Source organism: Macaca fascicularis, chromosome 6 (genome assembly GCF_037993035.2).
Source record: "Macaca fascicularis isolate 582-1 chromosome 6, T2T-MFA8v1.1".
NCBI classification, from domain to species: Eukaryota; Metazoa; Chordata; class Mammalia; order Primates; family Cercopithecidae; genus Macaca; species Macaca fascicularis.
This window is the reverse complement of record NC_088380.1, coordinates 156,113,035-156,136,194: the sequence shown is the minus strand read 5'-3', so window position 1 is coordinate 156,136,194 and position 23,160 is coordinate 156,113,035. Positions and strand designations below refer to the sequence as shown.

Genomic DNA, 23,160 nt, shown 5'->3' with positions numbered 1-23,160 from the left:
TCTGTTGGATGAATGAATATCTATTCTCTGAGCTCCCTGAGGACAGGGTCACAGTCTTCCTTCTTCAGTCCCCTCCTGGAATTAGTGAAGGAGGCTGGGGCAGTGTCTTTAGCCCATGGGCCTCAGCTCGGGCTATGCTTTAGACATCCTTGGGTGCTTTTAAATAGTTCTGAGGCCTGAGCACATTCCCCAAATTGTGATTGAATCGGTCTACCGTGGGGCCCCTGTATGGTATTTTAAAAAAGTCTCTGGGTGATTCTGATGTCCTAAAGAATGTTTCCATCCCTAAAAACTGGCTTCACTGCACTGCCCTGGGAGCTGTCCCCTTCAGCACTGGTGGACGCTCTCATTTGGAGACAGTGAAAGGCGGAGGCCCTAGTTAAAATGTGAGGAGAATCACCCACTTCTAGCAACCCAGCATGCTAGAGTTGGAAGAACTGGCAGAGCTTCCTGGCTAATGTACATTCCCCTCCTGCCCCAACCCTCCACCCTGGGCCAATTCCACGCCAACAAGTCAAGGGCGGCTCGTATGCTCTTCCCGAGGAGTGCTGAACCTCCTGTTTCAGAAGCCTGCACTCAATTCCATAAACATTTTCTAACACCTCTCCCAGCCCAGGCCCTGTAGTAAAGGACAGACAATGTTTGTCTCTAAGAAATTCAGGGTCAGGCAGAGGAAATGGACACATCCATGATCTGATACACAAGAGAGTGAGAGGTGCTTGATGCACTTTGGATAGAAGGCTGGAGGAGGTCAAAGGACAAGGGGAGTGACCCCTCCTGTAGGAGGGTTGGAGGAAGCTTTGGGGCACAGGGATTACTAGTGCGGGGCCCTGAGGAGCAAGGAGGCTGGTGAGATGGGAAGGGCATTGATATGGCTTGGCCATGTCCCCACCCAAATCTCACCTTGAATTGTAATAATCCCCACATGTCAAGGATGGGGCCAGGTGGAGATAATTGAATCTTGGGGGCAGTTTTCCATATACTGTTCTCCTGGTAGTGAATAAGTCTCATGAGATCTGATGGTTTTATAATGGGGAGTTCCCCTGCACAATCTCTCTTGCCTGCTGCCATGTAAGACGTGACTTTTTCTGCAAACCTGTGTTGACTGCCTCAGGCCTTAGTGGTCTTCCCTGGACAACAGTAATCTAATGTTCATTGGGCACTTCATACTCAGTATGTTGCCAGACTCTATGCTAAGGGCTTTATGGGTATTGGCTCACTCACTTCTCTTGGCAGCGTGAGGGAAGCACACCAATCACTCTTACTTTACAGAGGAGAAAACCAAGTTGCAGCGAGGTTGTCGCTTGGTTAAAGCTGCCCGCCTAGTGATGGCAGAATCAGAGTTTGAACCTAGGGAGTTTGATTCAAGACTTACTTATGCATTTTTTCCTTCTACATAGTGCTGCCTCCCTCTGTCCCCCATCACAAGCACAAGTTTTATGCACAATCCTGAGACTGCAGGCCCTTGGGGGCAGGGAGCAAATCTAGCTCTTCTGCAGTTCTGCAGAAGCATCGGCCCTAGTGGAGGACTTACTGTCTCTGTGCACCACAGACACTAACTGAATTGAAGAGGAGGCAGCAAAGAACAGCATGGGGCAGCTTTGGGGGAACAGCATGGGGCAGTTTTGGGGAACAGCATGGGGAAGTTTTGGGCTGAGGAAATTGGTTCAATCCCTGCTTTTTCAAAAAGCTGTGTGATCTTAAAGCCACTCTTCCACCCAGCCCTCTTGAGCTGGATTAGACCAAGCAACTTCCAAAATTTCTTCGAACCCAAGAGCTCCTGCTCAGTTTTTTAGACTTACCTCTAAACGGGTCCTGTCTACATCCTTGGGCAGACGGTTTCTTCCTCTTGTAGTCACCAGCAGCAGTTCATAAGGGTAGATCTAAGGAGAAAGGGAGGTGGTCTCCAGCTTGGGTGAGGGTGGTAGGCTTGTTCCTTTCAGGTATATTTTGTGTCTGGGCTCTCTGTTCTATCCAGAAAGGGCCAGAAATTAAGTCTGGAGGAAGGGCTGGATCTGCCCTTGTTGGGGTTTCCCAGCAGCCTTAAAATACCTTCTCTCAAAAGGCAAGGCCCCAGAGAGTCTCCTAATACTGCTAGGAATAAGCTTGGAGGTATTTGCCATGTGCCCATGGTATAATATGGGCACATGACCTACCGAATGTAAGTGTCTAATATTTGGCGACTGGCAAGTCACCAGAGTGTCTCTAAGGCCCAGGGAGAGTATCTGATTTCAGTAGGCAAGAGACCTAGGGCAGGATTCAGGAAAAGTGGGCCAAGGAGGGACAGGAAATGTTGGTCTTGAAAGGACCCCTGGGGTTATTTATCTCTGTTCCCTTCCCTACATAGACAGTGCTGTCATCCTCCTGGTGATCCCCAGTGTAGCAGCTCCAAGAATCCTGGAGACTCCCAGGGTCTATGCACATCCTTTACCTTGTACTCTGCAGAGAGAAAAAGAGACACACACACAGAATGGAGCCCATCAGTCTTTGCTTTGCATCACCACACGGGCCTCTGTCTTACTCTCTCAGGGGGTCTGGCCTCTATTGTCTCTTTCTCCTGACCACCAGAGACCTTGTCCTTGCTGAATTCACGCTGAAGGACAATCAAGAATGGTATGAGCACAGTGGAAGGCTGAAGATAGGAGTTGGGCTGATCTTGAGATAGTTCTAAGGAAAAAATGGCCTTAGAGATATTTAGAATAGAAATTAGAAGAATCTGAGATCTGAAACACATGGACAAGATCCTCTGTCTTCTGTGGGGAATCCTTCGAGGTTCTAATGTGGGCCCCTGCTGCCTGAGTTTGTTCATAGGAGCTGGTCAAGGTTGGTGTGAAAGCGTCACTGGCAGAGAGCAGAAAGCTCATGGAATTCTTACTGGGAACAGTTTGTATTTGACTGTGAGTGCTTCCTCCACCGGGACTGGCAGGCAACCCTTGCTCCACCGTCCAGGGAGAGGAGAGCAGCACTCTGTGATGGTTCTGGGAACCCAGATGGAACAGGTGGCCTGGAGATCACCCAAGGCCAGGACTTGAGAGGATGAGGGAAGAGCAGGGGTAAAGGGAGAGGGTGGGAAGTGAAAGAGAGTAAGAACTCAGGGTTGGACACAGCCCAGCGTGGGGACAGAATCTGTAGCCATCATTTGCCGAGGGTCAAGCAGCGGTTTTGAGTGGTACATCCGGAAGCCCTCTCCCTGCAGACCCCCTGCAGGCCTGCACTCACCTCGCATGCCCCAGTTGACTGCGTTCATGCTGTCGTAGTGGAAGAGGTCTGCGCTGGGCGTCTGCAGAAGAGACAGAACCAGGGCTGGCCTGAGATAAGCTCACTTCTGCCTCCCTGAAGCACTCACCCACCTCCAGAAAATGAACCAGCGCTTGTGGGACATAGGGCCTTCTCAGCAGCCTCTGTCTCAAGTTAGGGAAAGTTAACTCGCTGCTCCATCCCTGTGCTTTGTCCTGGCACATGCTGGGCACTCAATGTATATCCATTTATTTGGTGAATTTCACTTCATGCTTTCTTTCATTGCTCAAATACCCCTTTTTCTAGGAGATTTGCCCTGACAACCTGGTTGGAAGTTGCAAGTCACTCCTTCTATGAACTCTCAATCCTTATCCTGCTCATCATTTGTCTTTTTCCATAGCAGCGTGCTCAGCGAGCTCAGAAAACATACAGGCCATGTTAGAGGCCAGTGGAGCACAGCAGTTGGGGATGGGCTGTGGGATCAGCTGGCCTGGGCTTGAATCCTGGCTCCACCACTTCTTGTTGAAGAGTGTGGGCAAGTCACCTCACCTCTCTGTGCCTTTCTGCATGCACAAAGTAGGGTAAATGATAGTAACCACCTCCTTGGGTTGTGAAGGACAAAACAAATTAGTGCTTGCAAAGTGTTTAGCTGAGTCCCCGGCACAGAGTTATTGCCCAATAAATACTAGTTGTTCCCAAGCCCCCCCGATGGGGGCCCCTTTTCATGAAGGGGTCGCCAGGGAGGGGAGCAAGTCATTGCCATACGGTTATTTCAGTTAACCCACCACTAGCCCCAGGACCTTTGCCCAGATTTCACCTTACAACAAGCTAATGTTGGATCTAATAGCATTTTGGGGACAACATCCCCCCCGCATCTCCCAGCACAGCTTCTTACCCTGTGCAGCCCATTTCTTCGGTAGGCAGGCAGGGAGGCAGATTTGGAGATGAGAGGATCTGAAAAGAAGGATCTAGAGCAATTACCAGGAGTCTCAAGCCATGAGTCCCTCTCCCCGAGGTCATCTGGCCACCAACAGCCAATATTGCTCCCAACCTAGCAGGAAGGGGTGGAGGCCAGAGGCCACCAACTCTTCCTGATGCTCTCCAGATTTGCAACTTGACTGTCTCTGGGGGCATTTCACTCTAGCAGAATTCTAGGTACCTGCCCAAGGCACCCACTCATACACTCTTCTGTCCTTGATCTGCACATCTCTATCTTCCTGTGATAGACCCCTGTGTCCTGGCCACAGGCTGGCTCTGGACAAAGGCCCTGGAATGGAAGTCAAGCTCAGAACCCAGGTAGGAAGGCTCCCAGGTGGTAGAAGAGGTATGTGCACTTTTTTCTCTCTGGGACCATCGTTTGGGGATGGCAATCCTAGTTCCAGAACCCCAAATGCAGACCCACAATCTGAAAAATACAATGGGGTAGACCATTTGAGGTCAGGAGTGTGCTGGGACATCCACACTGTATGGTCATTAGAGCTATGGAGAACTGCAGCTGACACAGCTCTGTCCCTCATGGGACATGATGGGCTGAAGGTAGGGCAGGCAGAACTTACCACTGTCAGCCAGGTAGTGTGACCGAGGGGCTGCAGGAGAGAAAAGCTGGAGGTCATTGCTCATGAGGACAGACAAACATGGTGGAGACAATTCATGGGGACAAAGAGACGTGGCTTCCACACCTGGTCCCCCTGGCTGGCTGGGAAAAGGGGCCTCTTTCAGCCCCTCCTTCCCCACTGGTCAGTTTTTAATTGTTGCACTTGCACCCCATCTCCCTCCCCTGTCCAGCTCCTAGCCTGGCACCTGGCACAGGGCACGTGCTCTGTGATATTTGTTGCGCAGATGTGGTTGAACAGGGTCGAACTGCAAACAGCACTGGTGCACTGCACAGACCCCAGAGCCAGGGGTTGAACACAGCGGCCCTCAGTGGTCAGGCAGGAAAACAGGCTCAGCAGTTCATTCTGGCTCTGCCATTAGTAGATATCTAACTTCAGACAATCTAATTAATCACGCTTCGGTTTTCTCATCTGCAAAATGGGGAGTGATAGTCTCCTTTGTAGGATTACTGTGAAGAATATGTGACACAATACAGTGAGATACTTAGCATAGTGCCTGATGCATCTATAACACTCCATAAAACTGATTGTGTCATTATTGCCACCAACATCAACATCTTCAATCTCACTGAGAGTCAAGGTGTAGTATGGGGAAGAGGGAAGAGCTTGTGGCCTTCGGGCCACTCCAACTTGGGTCTGATCCTGGCTCACTCACTTACTGGTTCTCACTTGGAGCAAGTGGCTTAACCTGAGTTCTCTCATCTATAAAGCGGGTGAAAATAATCCCTCTACATTGCAGCTCTACAGGAGTGTAACATACCTACAAATGCCTGGCACAAGAAGTATAACAAATGATGCATTTTATTATCCATAAATTATTGATCTGAGATGAGATTTCCTGGCAGGACTGCATCTCACAGGAGTAAGAAAAGGAGGAGGCAGACAGAGAGAGAGAGAGAGAGAGAGAGAGAGAGAGAGAGAGAGAGAGAGTGTGTGTGTGTGTGTGTGTTTGTGTGTGTGTGTGTTTGTGTGTGTGTGTGTGTGTGTGTACAGGAATAGGGAGGAGCTTGCAATGAGATTTTCAAGAAGTGTTTGAATAAAGCCCCTGCTTATATAACTTCAAGTGATGGTAGACTCATTACCTCAGGAGGCCATCCCTTGCATCTTTGAGCCATTCTGATGATTATAAGACATTTTTCTTTACACTGAATCTGACTGGAAGTCAGAGCTTCCGATGCCCCAAAGCAATGGGAGTGACTGCTCCAGGCAGAGCACGCTCTTACGTGGAGTCCCATACAGCCCCTTTCCAAATCGTATTCTAGACCTCGATGAAGCTTCCAGAGGGGGCATTACAGGGTTTGGGGCTAACCTTTGTGGCCAGCCTCTTCTGATTCTTTTGTTAGCCCAGGGGATTGAGACTGGGCTGGCTACATTCCAATAGAACCTAATTTATAAAAATAGGCAAGGAAGCTGATTAAGTAAGCTCCATTACTGATAAATTGAGTGATCTTGGGCAAGTTACCAAAGGCATCTGTGCCCTCACTCCCCAGCTGTATACATAGGGTGATACAGGCACCCCACCCACCCAGGGCTGCTGTGAGGAAGAAGAGAGAGGATGCATGGGCTGTGCCTCAAGGGAGCCTGACTCAGAGAGAACAGCTGACACTGCCAGCTAGTCATGGAGGAAGGTGTCCCCACCCTGTTGGGCTTCCAGAGCAGTGCTTACAGCCATTGAGGGACATCTCATAGCCAGCTGTGTGCAGGGCTTCCCGGCTGCTGGTGGAGCTCCGGGGAGGGGTCCAGGGGTCTGCATAGGAGCTCGACCGGGCCTTCATCTCTTCCTTCAGAATCAGCCGGCCGATTCCACTTTGGAGCTGAGGGTGGGGGAAGATGAAGATAGAAGGAAAACAAAGGACACTGAGATGCAACCGGCTTGGGCAAGGCTGAGGATGGCATTCTCTATAGCAGCCTGTTCTCACGTTTGCCTTCCCAGCATGCCTCCCACCTTGTGGCACCCATATTTCCTGTTGCAACCTCATCTTGTCTTCCACAAGTTGTCCTGTGGTCTGGGTGGGGGTCTGGTGGTGGGCACAAAAAAGCAAGCCTGGCCAGTGACAGGATCCCATTGTCCTGGCACAGTGATTGATTCAACAATGGGCAGATAGCCACCTTTTTCTTTTTAACTGAGGTGAACATTACATAACTTCTAATTAACCATTTTAAAGGAAATGATTCAGTGGCATTTAGTGCATTCACAATGTTGTGCAACTACCACTTCTATCTCGTTTCCAAATACCATTATTTCCCCCAAAGGAGATCCCATACCCATGAAGCACTCACTCCCCATTCCCCTCTCCCCCAGGGGCCTGGGGACCACCAATCTATGTTCTGTCTCTGTGGATTTGCCTAGTCTGAATATTTCATGGAAATGGAATCACACAATATGTGACCTTGTGTCTGGCTTATTTTATTAAGCATAATGTTTTCAAGGTTCATCTGTATTGTGGCATGTATCACTACTTCACTTCTTTTCATGGCTGAATAATATTCCATTGTATGGACATACCATATTTTGTCTATTCATGAGCTGATGGACATTTGGATTATTTCCATATATTAGCTGTTGTGAACAGTGCTGCCACAAATATGGGTATATATATATATATATTTGTTTAAGTCCTGTTTTTAATTCTTCTGGGTATATATCTAGGAGTGGAATTGCTGGATCATATGGTAATTTTACATTTAATTTTTGAGGAACCACCAAATTGTTTTCCACAGTCGCTGGAACAAGGGTTTCACCAGCAATGAACAAGGGTTGCAAGCACCTGCTTACCATTATGTGAAAACAGCTTGCCTGACTATGAAGCCAATCCAGAGGCAAGCCCCACAAGTGAAAAGACAAATTTTCTATGGCATTTTTTTGAGCAGTTGGATCTAGTCATACTTTAAGTTAATGCTATCATTTGATTTTTCAGTTATGCAAAGCTATGCTTTTTTTTTTTCTATTATAAGTGGACTTGAATTTGTTTTTTTGTCACTTGCAAATGAAAAGATCCTTAGCGATATACTCAAATGAGAAGATCCTCAGTGATATATGCTCTAAGCATCTTACTCAGTGGTGTGGCCTGCTCACCTTGTGCATGCTGCGGTCAAAATCATCCTCCTCTCCTCCAGATGAGAACCTTCTGGCTCGGGGCACTGTCAAAAGACAGCTAAAATCAGCATGTGTACCCCACTCGGCCTGGCTTAAGGCATTTTTTTTAAAAAAGAAAAGCCACTTTTCTTTCTTTTTAACCTTATTTTTCAATGGAAACAGTCTCATTTAAGCTAAGCCCCACATCAGCTGAAAGTGATCTCTGCTACCTTTGTGGTCTGTGAACACTCATCTCCCATAGGGACGGATCACTGCCCACTTGGTTATAGTTGTATTTGTATCTTACCTTCTTTTCTAGATGAAGACTTCTTTGAGAGTAGCAAAAGAGTCATCCTTTTATTAAATTTTTAAATTTTTTTTTTTTTGAGACGGAGTCTCGCTCTGTAGCCCAGGCTGGAGTGCAGTGGCCGGATCTCAGCTCACTGCAAGCTCCGCCTCCCGGGTTCACGCCATTCTCCGGCCTCAGCCTCCTGAGTAGCTGGGACTACAGGCGCTGCCACCTCGCCCGGCTATTTTTTGTATTTCTTAGTAGAGACGGGGTTTCACCGTGTTAGCCAGGATGGTCTCGATCTCCTGACCTCGTGATCCGCCCATCTCGGCCTCCCAAAGTGCTGGGATTACAGGCTTGAGCCACCGCGCCCGGCTAAATTTTTAAATTTTTGAGACAGGGGCTCACTCTGTCACCCAGGCTAGGATGCAGTGGTGTGATCATGGCTCGTTGTAGCCTCAAGCCCCTGGGCTCAAGGATTCCTCCTGCCTCAGCCTCCCATGTAGCTGGGACCACAGGCATACACCATCACGCCCAGAGAATTAAAAAAAAATTTTTTGTAGAGACGAAGTGCCATGTTGTCCAGGCTGGTCTCAATTTCCTGGGCTCAAGTGATCTTCCCATCTTGGCCTCCCAAAGTGCTGGGATTATGGGCACGAGGCACGGTGCCCAGCCCCAAAGAGTTATCTCTGAGCTTCCATGAAGCTTTGCTCAGAATGCACATTCAATTAGTAAAGACATTGAATCAGAGTGGATCTTGATGAAAATTTCCCTCCATACTTGAGGGGAACAGCTTGGATTGTATGATTGGGTGAGGTAGTATCTGAGGACCACTGAGACCCCCTTACCAGAAGCCTTCCACCTCCCCACCTCCTCTCTTTCTCCATCCTCCAAACCATTTTTTACCCTCAGCCAAAGTGGTCTCTCAAAAGCACAAATGTGATCGTGCCACTACTTTCAATGTGATCATGCCACTCACTGTTTAGGATAACAATCAAAATGTTTACCTCAACCCTCAAAACCCCGGGGGAACTCCTCCCTCATCTCTACTGCTTCTCTTCCTTTGTGAGTTCAAGGTTAAGTGGACAGCCTTTTCTTTCCTCCAATGGAATCCTTCCTCACATCTTGGGTATTTGCAGAGGTATTTCTATACTCTCTGCTGTGTTACATCCTTGCCACCCTCCTGATGGCAGCTGAGTGACTGCATCCGAGAAGCTTTTGTCATCTTCAGGCTGGACAGCAGGCTCCTGCCATCAGCTCTCCCACCTTCTGTGCATCACGTCCCTCTCATGGCTGGGGCCTATGTCTTCTCCACAAGGGCAGGGACCTGGTCTGTTTTGCTCCCCAGTGTATTGCTAGGGTCCATGGCCAGTGTTTAGTATATATTTGTTGAATGAATAAACACCCTCAGTTATAAACTCTCTAAGCACTCTTATTCAGAATGATTGTATAAAGGAGTCGGCAACTGTTCTGAACACCCGTGTCCTTGGCACAAGTGATAGGGCCCTGGCCCTAAGCTCCTATGGGGGTGCTACCTTTGGGGGACCCGTGGTAGGTCCAGTACTCAGACTCCGAAGCATAGTAGGGGTCTGGTGAGTAGGCGGGACTGTACTTGGAGGTCTGGCTGATGTCTTCACTTGTTTTGCTCTTGGTTGCTGTAGACAAATCACCTGCAAAGGACCCAAGGAGAGCACTTCAGGAAGGCAGAGTGACCGGGCTGGGACTGTGTACCCTTTTCCTATCTCTACCAGGCTCCAGCCCAGGGGAGTGAGGCCACTTCAGGGTCAGGGCTCTCTGTTAGGACTGGGCCATGGAGCATCAGAGCTGGAAAGCACTGGGGCCAAACCCTCATTCTGCATTTAGTAATCGGAGCACCAGAGAGGGGAAGGGGCTTGCTTGAGACCACATAGCATGTGAGCACCAGAACTGGACCAGACTCAGCCCAGAGCTCTTTCCAGCACATTCCATGGATTTCCAGGTCTGTTCCAGAATGAACTCTAAGGGTATGGCTCCTCAAATAAGACTCGACAGGTCCCAGGTGAGCCCCAAGCCTTACCTTCCTAGCCCTTTAGAAGCCTGCCTTGTTATAAATTCGAACGCCATGATTCCTCACAACCTGAGATGGCCTATTCTGCTCAGGAACTACATGGCCTGAAGGAAGGAGTGCTAGACAGGGAGTCAGCAAAGCTGGATTCTGGTCCCAGCTCTGCCACTTTACTCAGCTGTAACACTGGGCAGGCCCTACCATCTCTGCCTTGGTTTCCTCATCTGTAAGTGTCAGAATTGGTCTGCTGGCTCAGGTGCCATTCAGCTTCAAGCTTCCACCTGAAGTAAGCCCAGGACAGGGGTGACCAAAAAGACCCACTGTAGTCACAACTACTTAGAGAGCAGTGACTTCTAGTGGCCCAAACGTGGGTGACAGGCTGGTAGGGCAGAGAGAGGGGCTGGGGAAGTGTGTGTGGCTGCATGACCATTTCTCATGGTCAACTACAGGAAGCTTTAGGGACAAGCTCTGTGCTCTGTGGAGCCAGAGTGGCAGAGGGTGGTGGATCAGCTTCAGCTAGCCCCAGGTTATGCAGCCCCCACAACTACATTTGCTTCCAAAGCTTTCAGATTCTCTCTTTGACTTGGGTCCTGGGCAGCCACTCCTGGCTGATTGTATTTAGCTTTTTCCTCTGCCCTCTTTTCCAAGCAACCCTCCTCTTGAGTCTGCTTTAGTGCCACCCCTCAGAGCCCACCTGGAAAATCCCACGAAGTCCTGAGAAGCTTGCGACCTGGGGGCCTTTTCTAGGCAAAAAGCCAAACCACCTTTGTCAGGTTGGTTTCTTTCTGTGGGTACTCAGGGGACATGGCACGTCCTTCACAGGCTGGTACAGATGTGCACATGCTCACAGACTCACCTCGGACGCCCTGCTTAGCCCCCTCTGGAACCAAGGATGTCTGTCTAAACTGTAGAATGTTAGGCACCCAGAGCCACTATTTAAACTTGTACTGTCCACTCCACCGGCTAAGTAGTTCAGAACCTGGTGCAGGACTGCTTCATTCATCTCCAAGCTCCACCGATTCTGGGCCTTGCTTTGCTATCCAGGTAGACCCTTAAGCAAGTGCAGGTGCATAGGGTGGCAGCTGCTCCTCTGCAGCTTCAATGGAAGGGATGTGCTCGTTCAATCGAGGCTTAGTAAGTACTTTTTGCAAAAATGAACAGGTGGTGTCAGTGATTAATGACTTGGTGGTTCTCATACTAAGTGCAGGTAGGAATCATGGACAAAGCCAGTTATAGTGCAGATTCCTAGTTCACACCCTCAATATTTATAATTAAGGGAGTCTGGGACAAGGAAGGGGCCAGGCAATCTGCCTTTTAAGTGTCTGTCAGATGCAGATGGTACATAGATCCTTCTTTAAGAAACACTAAATCAAGGAATGAATGAAAGAAGGAAGTGACCCTCTGCTTCTTATGCATCTACATCTCCTCTGCAAGTCTCCATCCACTCTCAGGAGACTGGGACTGAGAACAACTTAGAGCGGGGGTTCCCAAGCTGGGCTGAGCATCAGAATCACTTGGAGAAACTGTGACAAATACGAAATTCAAATTCAGTAAGCCTGGGGTGGGGCCCAGGAATCTGTATGCATCCCATGTTATTCTAATGAACACTTTGAGTATGATTGCCTTGGAGTGTGTCTCTCCCAGGGGTATGTGCATTTTACAAAGGTTTTACCAATTATGGAACTTAGGATGCCAGACAGCAGGTAAGGGGGAGATTGCAAAGGTGGTGGGAAAGAACTCAGGGGACATGAGGACTTTGTTCTTTTGAAATGACACCAAACTCCTCCCTAATGTCACCCTGGGTGACAGGGCAGTCAACAAGAAGGACCAAGATGCAGCCTTGGGTTTTGTGGCTCCTGGTGGCCTGTGCAGGGCCATTTGCATAGATGGTTAACCTCCCCCTTCTCCTTGTGTGGCCAAGTCCTATCTGCCTCTGACCATACCATGCCGTTTGTAGATCGGGGGTTTCCGGTAGATGTTACTGTCTCCAGCTGTCAGACAGACCAGGAAGGGACAGTGGGGAGGGGAGAGAGAGAGAGACAGGAGAAAAGGAGACAGCACTTGGTCAGTTGATCTCAGAAGGGGCAACAACTTTTTCCAAGGGGCCACCATCTTTTTCCCCTGGTGACTTCCTCTTCCAAAGTTGAACTTCCAACCTCATCCCAACAGGTTCCAAGTAACGTGCGGGAAGAGGAATGGATGGATCCAAGTGGTGCTGAGGAGGGGACCCGGGGCTTGAAGGGTGAGCATGCAGGCACAGGGGTATGTGTGCTCAGCAGAGCCCCATGCAAGAAGGTGTCCACTGCCTCCACTAGTGGCCACACCTCATTCCATGTGAAAATCTCCAGGATGCTGCAGCCGAATTTCAGCTTACCTCCCTCCCCCTCCCTCGAAGACAGACAGGATGGGACCCCTCTAGGGCAGCTGAGGAAGGTGTAGATGAAACAGCAGCATGAACTCTTGAGGGGAATGTGAGTGAAAAACTGAGCTTGGTGTCAGGAGACTGAGGTCCAGGCCTGGCTCTGCTGTGACTCAGAGGGAGACCTTGTCCAAACCACAGCCACTCGGTCATCTAGCCCCTGTCTTCCTCTCAATTCCTCTCATGACCTGCGGTCACATGACATGATAGTGCTGTTCCCTCTGCCTGGGATATCTTTCCTGGGCTTCTTCACAGGCTGGCTCCTCATCGTTTTTTTTTTTTTTTTTTTTTTTTTTGAGACAGAGTCTCGCTCTGTCACCCAGGCTGGAGTGCAGTGCCATGATCTTGGCTCACTGCAACCTCCACCTCCCAGGGTCAAGCAATTTTCCTGCCTCAGCCTCCTGAGTAGCTGGGATTACAGGTACGTGCCACCACGCCCAAGTAGTTTTTGTATTTTTAGTAGAGATGGCGTTTCACCATGTTGGACAGGTTGGTCTCGAACTCCTGACCTCATGACCCACACGCCTAGGCCTCCCAAAGTGCTGGGATTACAGGCATGAGCCACCAGGCCGGGCCCCTTCTCATCTTTCAGCTTTAATATTACCTCCTCCAAGAAGCTCTTCCTGACTGCCCCATCTAGCCTGGCCTCTCTCAGCCCCATCATATCTCAGGATCGCCTGTTTTATTTATGTTTATGGCACCTATTGCTACCTGAAATTATCCTCTACATATTTGTTTACTCATTTTTTATCTCTCTTCCTACATTAGTACATAAAATACCAAATACCATGAAGGCAGGATCTGGGCTGGGTGGAACACAGTTGCGACCTCTGGGCCCAGAACAGTGCTTGGCTGTACAGAAGGAATAATAGCGGCTTGGGAAGCCAAGTAACTGGCCCACAGTCATGAGCTTATAAGCAGCTGCATCGGATTCCATCCCAAGAGCTTTGAAGCCAAAGCATGTGGCCTTCACCACTGTGTGCTCCTGCTGCGGCCCTCACAGCCCTCAGGCATTCGCGGTATCTCACTCGAGCTCCCTGCCTCTTTTCTTCCCTGGACTGCTTCTTTGATGTCCTAATGGAGGTTGGTTTTGTCAAGTGGATAATCTGAAGCCCGTGGGTGTGTTGGGGTTGGAGGACAGGGTTGGTGCAAGTGCTTGGTTAGGGGGGTCCCTCAGGAACCAGCTTCTCGGTGCCTGTGTGGCATCGAGGGGGAGACGCAGGCACCTGTGACCCCACGGAGCATGCATCCATCCCAGGAATTCCGGGCTGGCAGTGCCTACCTGGGATGTGAAAGTGCTTGGGAGCCTGGTAAGAGGTTGGAGTGGAGGACCTCACATCTAACTGGCTATGGTATGGAGAGCTCCGGCCACTCTCGGGCCCTGGAGCACGCAGGCAGTGGTCCCCAGAGAAAACAGAGGCACAGAGAAAACAGGCATTAACGCGGTGGCAGTTAAGGAAGCGGTGAGGTGATGACAGCAGAGATGGGGGATGGGCTGGGGCGTCCCAGCGTGCTCAGGCTCCAGGGCGGAAGCAGCATGTGCTCTCATGCACCACGGTAGCAGAAACAAGCTTGACCTTGCTTCCTGACTTGATCCCAAAGTCAGATTTTGTGAGGTGTAAAGACCAACTCTACTGAGCTCCAGGAAGGCATCTTAGTTTGTCCCTCTTATCTCCCCAACCATCCCCGAACCTCCCGCTTTTGGACGCTCCCTTAATTGCTCCTTTCCTCCATCCAAGTGCCGGCTTCACCCCCAACCTCAGGGTGACTGTGGATGGCCTGACTGGGCTGGCTGGGGTGGCCCTCGGGTGAAGGTCAGTTCATAGTCGTATTTCTGGTCTCTTGGTTCTGCCCTCTGGATGGCGCAGGCCATGAGGATGGTGGAGTCTTCTTCCAGCCAGGGCCACAGCGCCACCTGCCAGCCCCCTCTCCTGGAAGCTCACCACCCACCTTCCTGCTGCTTCTCAGTGCCACACACTCCTGCCATCTCAGGGGCTCAGAGAGGCCCAGCTGGTCACCTGGGTGGCCATAGGCCTCCAGAGGGCCACACTGGGATGGAGATGGTGGGGGAGCCTTGTGCCCTCTGCAGCAGGGACTCCAAGTCACTACATTGTCTCCCTGGCTCTTCCTCTCCCTTCAGGACCTCCCCCTTCCTTACCAGAGCGGTAGTAGTGGTGAGGTGAGCGGGAGAAGGTGGGGGACATGCCCTGCCGGCTGTAGGTGGGGGAGTCTATGTACCCCGGGCTGGAGGCCCGTCTCTGCCGGAGGTCCAGGTTCTCGTAGATGTCCTGGGGGAGGAAATGGGGCTGTGAGCACGGCTGGCCGTTAAGTGGGCCTGTGGCCCAAGGGTCTAGCAGGCAGGTGGGCATGACATGGAATCTAGGATTCTAGGGGTTGAGGCGTGAATACAGAGACCACCCCCCTACCGCTGCCAAGTTACACACACAGCCTGAGGAAGGTGGCAAAGAATTTCCAGGGCTTTCCCCCAACACTTGCAGGCCCTTGAATGGAATCCATGGGGTCAATCCCTGGAATACTGACCAGCGATCCCAGAAGCCTGAGGGAGGCCATCTCTGGGCAAGAAGGGCAGATTTCCATCCTGTACGCCACTGCCACTTCCTCCAGGACATGCACCCGACTCTCTCCAGAGCTTCCCTGCTTGCAGGGAGCACCTTGGGCAAGGGCTTAGACACCTTCGGGGGGCTGGGGATGGGTGAAGTCCGCATAAAGGGGCACAATTATATATCAACTTAATTCTCTACCAGCTGAATTACCTGGGAGTAGGGAGATAATGTTCCCAGCGACTTAGAAGTGAAGAGTTTGAAGGCAGTTGTGGAACGAGCAGAAGGAATGACAGGGGGACAAGAGGAAGGACAGAGCATGGTTAGACGGGTCGGCAGACAGGGCCTGCAGCAGTCCCCCAGTACCCCTTTCCAGATAACAGCCTCGCTGGGAATTCCAGAGGGTCAGACTACTGATAGGAGGCAGGATACCTTGAGATTATGCCCGCCTTTTAGGAAGGGAAAATCCAAAGCCCAGAGAGAGAATGCGAAGGCTCAGGGCCGCTCAGGGCAGCAGTGGCAGGGACTTGACTTGGACCCAGGCTTCTGTACCGCATGCTCAGGGCTATTGTCACCATCCTTCCCTGTCTCTCTATTGGTTCATGACCCCTCTGCGGTTCATGAAGACAATGCCCAGGGCAGGGCACCCAAATATATGGCTAAGCAGGGGCCAGGCTGCTGCCACCAACAAGGGAGTTGAGCTGGTGGCTGGTGCAGCAGCTGGAGATGGGATGTCTCGACTGAAGAGGGCAGTGGTTCCTCAGCTCCAGCAGCTGGAATGCCTGCCCAGCATTTACACAGCATCTTAATTTTCCATGAAAGTCAGAAATGCCGATTCTTATGTGAAATCTCCCAGCGTTTACATGTTGACAACCAGTTTGCATTTTCAAAAGACACTTTATGAGTGAAACAAAACAAATCTGAGGGCTGACTGCAACCTATGGACCCTAGTTTGCCATCTCTAACTGAAGGACAAGCAGCTTCTACTAAACACTTGATCTTTCTCTCCTGGTCCGTTTCAGGGGCCAGAAACCGGAGAATCTCAGCATTGGACTCTTCAACCAAATGGAACCCAAATTCCTTAGAGAGGAGGGAGACTTGCCTGAGGTCACAAGGCTAGTTATGGTGGAGATGGGACAAGAACCTGGGTCCCTGCCCATCAGGACAGGCTTCTGCTGCCCCAAATTAACTCAGGGGGTCTGGGATAAGGTTAGAAATCTTTTAGGATATAGACTGACAGGACCTCCAGGGTAATTCTGCCCCCTACCGCGCTGCCATCTCCAGAGAACACTTTCTTTTGTTTAGCAACCATTTAATGATTTCAAAAGCCATCTGTTACTGCGTCTTTATAAAAGTGTCTCTTCCTGTGAAGAGACATTGGGGCTAAAGGCCTGGTGCGAAAACCAGAGAACATGTCTAATCAGGGATTATAAACCCAAATGGCCATTGAGCCTGGCAGGAGATGAGCGCCTTGGGCTGAGTACCTGAAAAATTCCTACAGTATAAGAAATACAACAGCTTGAGTAATAATTGGTCACAGGCTCTCAGCTTTAATGCTGGGATTAACAGGGAATGGGAGGACTGGGGAGAATGGAAAGCTCATGTCCTGACTATAGGGGGTGCTGCCACCCATCTCCAGATGGTGGAAATGTAGGTTTAATGTTGTCAGCTCTGATATTTTCAAGAAAAGCCAGAAAGCCAAATGAAATCTCTTCATTTAAAAAATGTTGGCCATAAATCCCAGGGTAGAAGAGTCTGGGTCCAGCATTGTGGAGGCCAAACTGTCTGTGATGGAGAGGGCTGGGGACCCCCGCGGAACCTCCTTTCCTACAATAGCCCCAGAGAGAAGGGCAAGACGCGATACCTCTCCATAGCCACATCTCTCCAGCATCTCGTCGGACGTGTATCTGGAATGAGGCTCATAGGAAATGAGGTCGGGGCGTTGTACCTCGTAGATAGACTTAACCTTGGGGAGAGCCGCCAGGTCTTTGTAATTAAGGATCTCATTATCCACTTTAGCCTAGGGAAGAGGGAAATGGACAGGAAATGAAGAGAAAGATAAGAGGGAAAAGGGAATGGAGAGAGGAAACAAAAACAAGATACAGAAGGAACGAACTTCTCCAGTTTCCACTAAAAACAGAAGATTAGGATCAAATTGAAGAATAGTAGAATGTTAGACTAAGAGCAGTCTTAGAGGCCATCCATTCCAACAGGGCTAACATTTATTGAGCACATATTGTTTGTAAGGCCCTGTGCTTTACAAGAATTATCTCCTCTAGATGTTGTAACGCCTCTGTGAAGTAAATGTCAATATCATTTCTATTTTCCAGCTGAGGAAATGGAGGCTCAAAAGGTTATACAATTTGCACCACTAGGCTAATGGGTTTGAATTCAGCTTGAACTACACAGCCTGGGTGCTGACTGCCTTCCAATCCCACAGAGCGAGGACAACACAATTCACAGCATTCTTGAAGAAGAAGATGAAGACGGTAAAGACAAAAATAATCATGATAGTAAAACACTAGCTAACATTTGGTGAGTACTTATTATAAGCCAGGCTCTGTACCAAGTCCCTTATGTAGATTAACTCAGTTCACCCATACAATTCACAACTCTAGTAGTAGGCACTAACATTATCCTCATTTTGACTAAGAAACCAGAGGCACAGAAAAATCAATTAATTTGTCCAAGGCTATATAGCTAATAAGTTGCAAGAGCCCAAATTTCAACACAGAGAGCCTGCCCTCTTCAGCGGCCTCCCCTGTCTTCTTGGGATGGGGAGTTCATTGTCTTACACCGTCAGAAGGCTGCACTCAGAAAGCTGCTCCTTCCATTGAACTGAAATGAGCCTCTACCTTCTGCTTGACTTTGGCAGACTTCAGCCCTCTAGAGCTGCATGGATTGAAAGAAAGCTCCCCCTTGCATGTGACAGCCCACATCTCATGGCTCCTGAAGCCATGTCTTTTCCACGGCCATGCCCTCCAGCTGTTCCCTCTGTGACCTGGTGTTTGCTATGATCAACCAAGATCTGTCTTGCAAGGTCCTGAGGTGCTGCAAATTACGACAGAGACTGCTAGATAGAGAATCCAGAGACTGTATTAGTCTGATAATGTTCTCCCAATGCCATAGGAGCCAGGTACAGTCTCAGGGCCAAGACTACTCTACAGGGAGCAGCATTCGTAAATACTTATAAGCTGTGCTATTTTGAAAACTTACCAAAGCCCTTGCACTATTCTATCGCTGCCACATCAGCACTGCTATCAGGGCACTGTTGCTTATTCTCATGCTGCTTATTCTCTGTTTCACCTAGACCCAGTGTCCACTCTTCCTTGCCTGAATCTATGCTCTGAACACTGCCTAGGCTGTATCACAGGCTCTTTTGTTCTCCGGCTTTCAGTTGGGTTTAGCCAATGGGATGCAACAGCAGAGATTAAGAGGGTGAATGGAGAGAGAGGCTGGTACACTTATTCCCCTGGCAACCTTCCTGGCTGGCTGTGGGCTGGGCCTGACTCTCTCTGAAGGCTGGACTTCCCCAGCTCTTGCCAGCTTTGGTAATGCTGTTCCCTTCCCACATCTCTTTAGCTCCAGTGTGGTAATAACATCATGTTGCTATAGTCCCTGGATACCTCATTATCTCCTGTGAGTCCACTTAACTCTGCCCACACCTCCGTCATGAAACCCTCCTCAGTTGAACTCTTTGAGGTAGGCCACCTGATTTCTGCCAGAGCCTGCCTGGTACAGACACTCACATCTGCACCAGTTCTGGGGGTGTGTGGATAAAGAAAGCCTTTATTAGATGAGAGTCCACTTGCTGAAGTAATTGCTGCTTTTGTCCTGGATGTTAGATCTTGACCTTGAGAGCTCTTGGCATCTTCCAAACTCATCTCGACCCGTAACTATTCATCTTGGCACTTTACCCCAAACCTCAAAAATACTAAATTTATATTTCTTCCTATAGCCACTTTGTTTACAGGGCTATAAATGAGCCTCAGGTCTGGAGACACACCAATTGATCAGAGGCATCCTACCATAATTAGCCAGAAAGGAAGGAAGGAAGGAAGAGAACACATGGGTCAAAGCCAAACCACCTGAAGATGATTCTAGAAGTCAGTGGAGATGGAGTAAAGTTTGAAAGTTTGAAAGAACCTGCTCATTTCAGGTTCGCTGATAATTCTATTTGAATATCAAATCTCAAATGTCTATGAAAACTAAATTAAAATCCATCTTTATGCTTGTTATTGCATCTATCCAAAGCAGATGGATGAATTTTTTTTTCCAAATTTGGAAACCATGCTTGGGATGGGCTGACTGAAAACATGGCTTCTATGACATGTTCAGTCATTCCCCAGAGCAGCTGAGCACGAGGCACCATACACGGTGAGAGGAGGAGAGGCTGGAAGGGGAGACACATGCCTCTGCTAGGATGTGAGGGACAACTGATCTCAATGTGTAAGCCCCTAGTTGGATGGCACAAGCACAGGTGTTCTTAGCTGCCATCATAAATTCCATTCTGTAATGAAGTTGCTTATCACAGGGGCAATTCTGAGAAACTTTCTCCAGGACTCCCAGGTGAACATCATCAGGGCTTATTTCACAAAGGTTTATGAGGCTCCTGAGTAGCACCGGGAGACCAGCTCGTGATGAACGGTATTACAGTGCAGCAGCTCCCTGAGTGCTCCTGTTCTAGTAACTCTCTTCTGGAAACATACTCACATTTGTCAATAACACTCTCACCGTGCGTGCCTGGAAACTAAGCCCGTTAATCCTGCTGTGGTCTGGCCCCATTCACAGTGCCAGGGAGACTATCACCTTTCTTGCTTTAGACAGGAATCTTCAATGAGTACAGCCTGTGATCAAAGCAGCTTGTCTTTTTTTGACAGCCACATGGTAGTATTGACCCATATTGAAATTTCAGTCAGTGGTAACTCTTAAGCATTTTTCTTTTTTCTCCATTTGACCAGAGAAGAAAGGAAAGGTGCCCATAGTCCCGTCAATGGGCATCATCCAAGGATCAAAGAGGAGACTGGATGTGGATTAGAAGTAATGATCTAGCAGTAGTGGACAGGGCCAGGGCTTGGCTGGTTTGGTGATTATATTTAGAGCTTCTTGTGAGGAGTAGGTTTCTTGTTACAGACCATTTTCCCCACATTTCTGGTCTTCTTGGCTCCTTTGGCATGTGGAAGGCTGGAACAGTCCAGAGTCAATCAGACTGAGGTTTTCTGCTCATTTCAGTTCTCCCTGGCTCTGCGTTTCCCACCTCCTTTAGCTTATTTCTGTTTATCCCTCTCCTTTGAGTTTAATGTTTCTTCCTTCTCCCAACTAGTCCTAGATTGTCAGGTCCCTCTGTTTATCTGTAGCATCATCAGAGGACCCTGTGCTTTTCCTTCCTGGAATTTATAACTGCAATTGATGATTCATGGCACTGTGTGTTCAATGTCATGAGGACAGGCATCAAGTCTGTGTAGTTCATCACCATTTCCCCAGAGCAGAGCACTGCACTTAGCAGAGTAAATGCTTGGCACATGTTTGTTGAATGAATGAATGCCATATACAAGGGGCCTCTGAGGTCACTGAACTCAACTTCTGTCTCTTCTTCTACATCCCTGGCAAATGATGAGTCTCTCTGTGTTTGAATGCCTGTGGAGATGGGAGGTCAGACACATGGAGGTGGATCTGCTGCATCCCTAGACTTCCCACATGATTAGAAAGCTCTTCCTTATGTTTGCAAATTCTTTACAGCCATGTTTCCACATGTGTATGTGGCTTCCTTCTCCTTTCTGCCTCTATCTCCACATCAATACTCCACCTAATACCTATTCAGAATACCACTTTGATCCTCAGTTTTTTCTTGCTTGTCTCAGTTAAGTAGTGGGAAAGGAGGTGCCTTGCATTGGTTTTAGAACTCAGCAAGGGCTCTTGTTGTCATTGTACTTTCTTTCTCGTGCTCCATGGAACTCTGCATTATTCCTGAAACTGGGTTTACTAGACTGTGTGCTTCATGAGGGCAGGATCTATGTCCTCCCTGTACCCCACTGAATCCTCAAGACCTGGTACAGAGCCTAGCATGTGAAGAGCATGCATCAAATGTCAGTTGGATGAAAACCTGAGAGCTCCCTCGTCCTTAGTGACTCTTTAGACACCAGGTCAGGAATAAGGAAGGCCCTTTGGTGGAAGAAAAGTGATACATACGCAGATGACTCGGTTGGGTGACCCAATGCTGGATCCAGGGGGAGAGATGGAGGTTTCAGATGTCCGTCTATGCTGTGGAAGAGGTGAAGACAGAAGAGGTGAGAAGCTGCAACCTGAGCTTGGTGGGGAGGGTGAGAAAGGGGGTTAAGAATGCAACATTAGCAATACCATTAAAGTACTCTCTGGCTACTTCTGTACTTCCTTCTTATTCTTTGCCTTTTAAGTCAAGGTCTGAGTGTGAATGAGATCTAAAATGCAAGGACTTCAGGCTGTTGGGGGCAGAATATGGATTTATTTTCTATGTATTTGCAGCTAGCAGTCTAAATAGGAAATTACTCATAAAACTTTTCATTTTGAGTTTTCCCAGTCAATAATGTATTTACTTTAAAAAAAATAAAATTGGTTAGTATTCATTCCTTGGGAGTTTGTTTATTCAAAATGTAAAAGTGGGTTAAACTTCATGTCATTGCACAATATGCTGATTCTTTACAGTGTATTAATTGCAAATTGACATCAACTTAAGTGATAAACTTGAAAAAAGAAAAAAAAACTGTCTCTGAAAAATGGCCATGATGGATTAATAGCTTCCTTAGCAGAGCAGCATGATGTCAGTCCTAATGCATAAGAGGGTGCCTGCATGATGTAAAGGGATTAGGAATCAAGGACTCATGGGTGAAGTATGTGGTCTTAGGCATCTTGGATTCTTGATCTGTAAAATATAGAGGCTGAGCTTCAGGACCACTTGATTCTCTCCCAGTTTTCTCATCCTACAATTTAAAGCATTCTATGTGGGGTTATAAAGTTTCCTAAACAGTGGACTGTGAACTAGCGGTGGTTCTGGGAAGATGAAGGTGCAACACTTGATAATACTGAATCATAGAGTTAGAGAGTAAAATCTAACATTTCAATCCCCTTGATTAGATCAAGGAGGCAGTCTCAGTTTGTTGCTAATACATTTCAACAACTCTCTCAACAATTGCCAATTTCCTATTTTATTTTTGAGACAGAGCCCCACTCTGTCACCTAGGCTGGAGTGCAGTGGCACAATTTTGGCTCACTGTAATCTTTGCCTCTAGGTTTCAAGTGATTCATCTGCTTCAGCCTCCTGAGTAGCTGCATGGGCCACCATACCCAGCTAATTTTTGTATTTTTAGTAGAATTGCGGTTTCACCATGTTGGCCAGGCTGGTCTCGAACTGCTGACCTCAAGTGATTCGTCTGCCTTGGCCTCCCAAAGTGTTGGGATTACAGACGTGAGCCACCACACCCAACCCAATTTCCCCTTTTAAACAAAGAGAGTGCAGGCAACATTGTCTAGCTAGAATTTTAAAGATTTATTCTTAAGAATTATTTCATTACCATTGAATTTATTTTATGATTACCTTCTATTTATAGCAAGTATAACTGGTTTCCACATGGCAATATAAAGTTTTATTTTAAAATAAGTTAAGTTAATAAAAAGTAGTGACTTGATTTAGAGAAAAATATTAAGTATATAATGAAACAGGTGGTGCCCAGATATGGCAACAGGCATCAGGGTTGTAGAGGATGACTGAAGTTTGGGAAATGCCACCAAAGAGGAGGAAAATGAAGAAAGGGACAAGTAGGTCTTACACCTTAAATGGAAGAGGGTCTTGGAAGAAACAGGGAAAGAAATTCAGGGGTTAAAAAAATAATTATGCATCAATAGACTGGCTCTTTCAGAAAACTTTCATTAAGTGGATGAGATAGCA

The 23,160-nt window shown here is 48.4% G+C and overlaps 1 protein-coding gene across 8 annotated transcripts in view; it reads right to left on the bottom strand.

Annotated features, from left to right (window-relative positions):
* The window catches only part of ABLIM3 (actin binding LIM protein family member 3), a 119,561-nt gene that overhangs the window by 5,427 nt on the left and 90,974 nt on the right, over positions 1-23,160 (bottom strand). For 2 of the 8 annotated variants that reach the window (XM_065546947.2, XM_073994555.1), the window contains 11 exons: positions 21,429-21,500; positions 17,104-17,259; positions 15,453-15,482; positions 14,837-14,966; positions 13,961-14,059; positions 12,203-12,250; positions 9,751-9,885; positions 7,927-7,991; positions 6,517-6,664; positions 4,794-4,823; positions 4,133-4,642 (listed from right to left, as the gene is read on the bottom strand). In XM_065546947.2, the coding sequence (XP_065403019.1) occupies positions 4,389-4,642; positions 4,794-4,823; positions 6,517-6,664; positions 7,927-7,991; positions 9,751-9,885; positions 12,203-12,250; positions 13,961-14,059; positions 14,837-14,966; positions 15,453-15,482; positions 17,104-17,259; positions 21,429-21,500 (1,167 nt within the window). In that variant the 3' untranslated portion in view covers positions 4,133-4,388. Of the gene's footprint in view, positions 1-1,802; positions 1,884-2,431; positions 2,440-3,219; positions 3,281-4,132; positions 4,643-4,793; positions 4,824-6,516; positions 6,665-7,926; positions 7,992-9,750; positions 9,886-12,202; positions 12,251-13,960; positions 14,060-14,836; positions 14,967-15,452; positions 15,483-17,103; positions 17,260-21,428; positions 21,501-23,160 lie in introns of those variants that run through there. The other 6 variants (XM_005558207.4, XM_065546948.2, XM_065546950.2 and 3 more) reach the window with 6 other exon arrangements.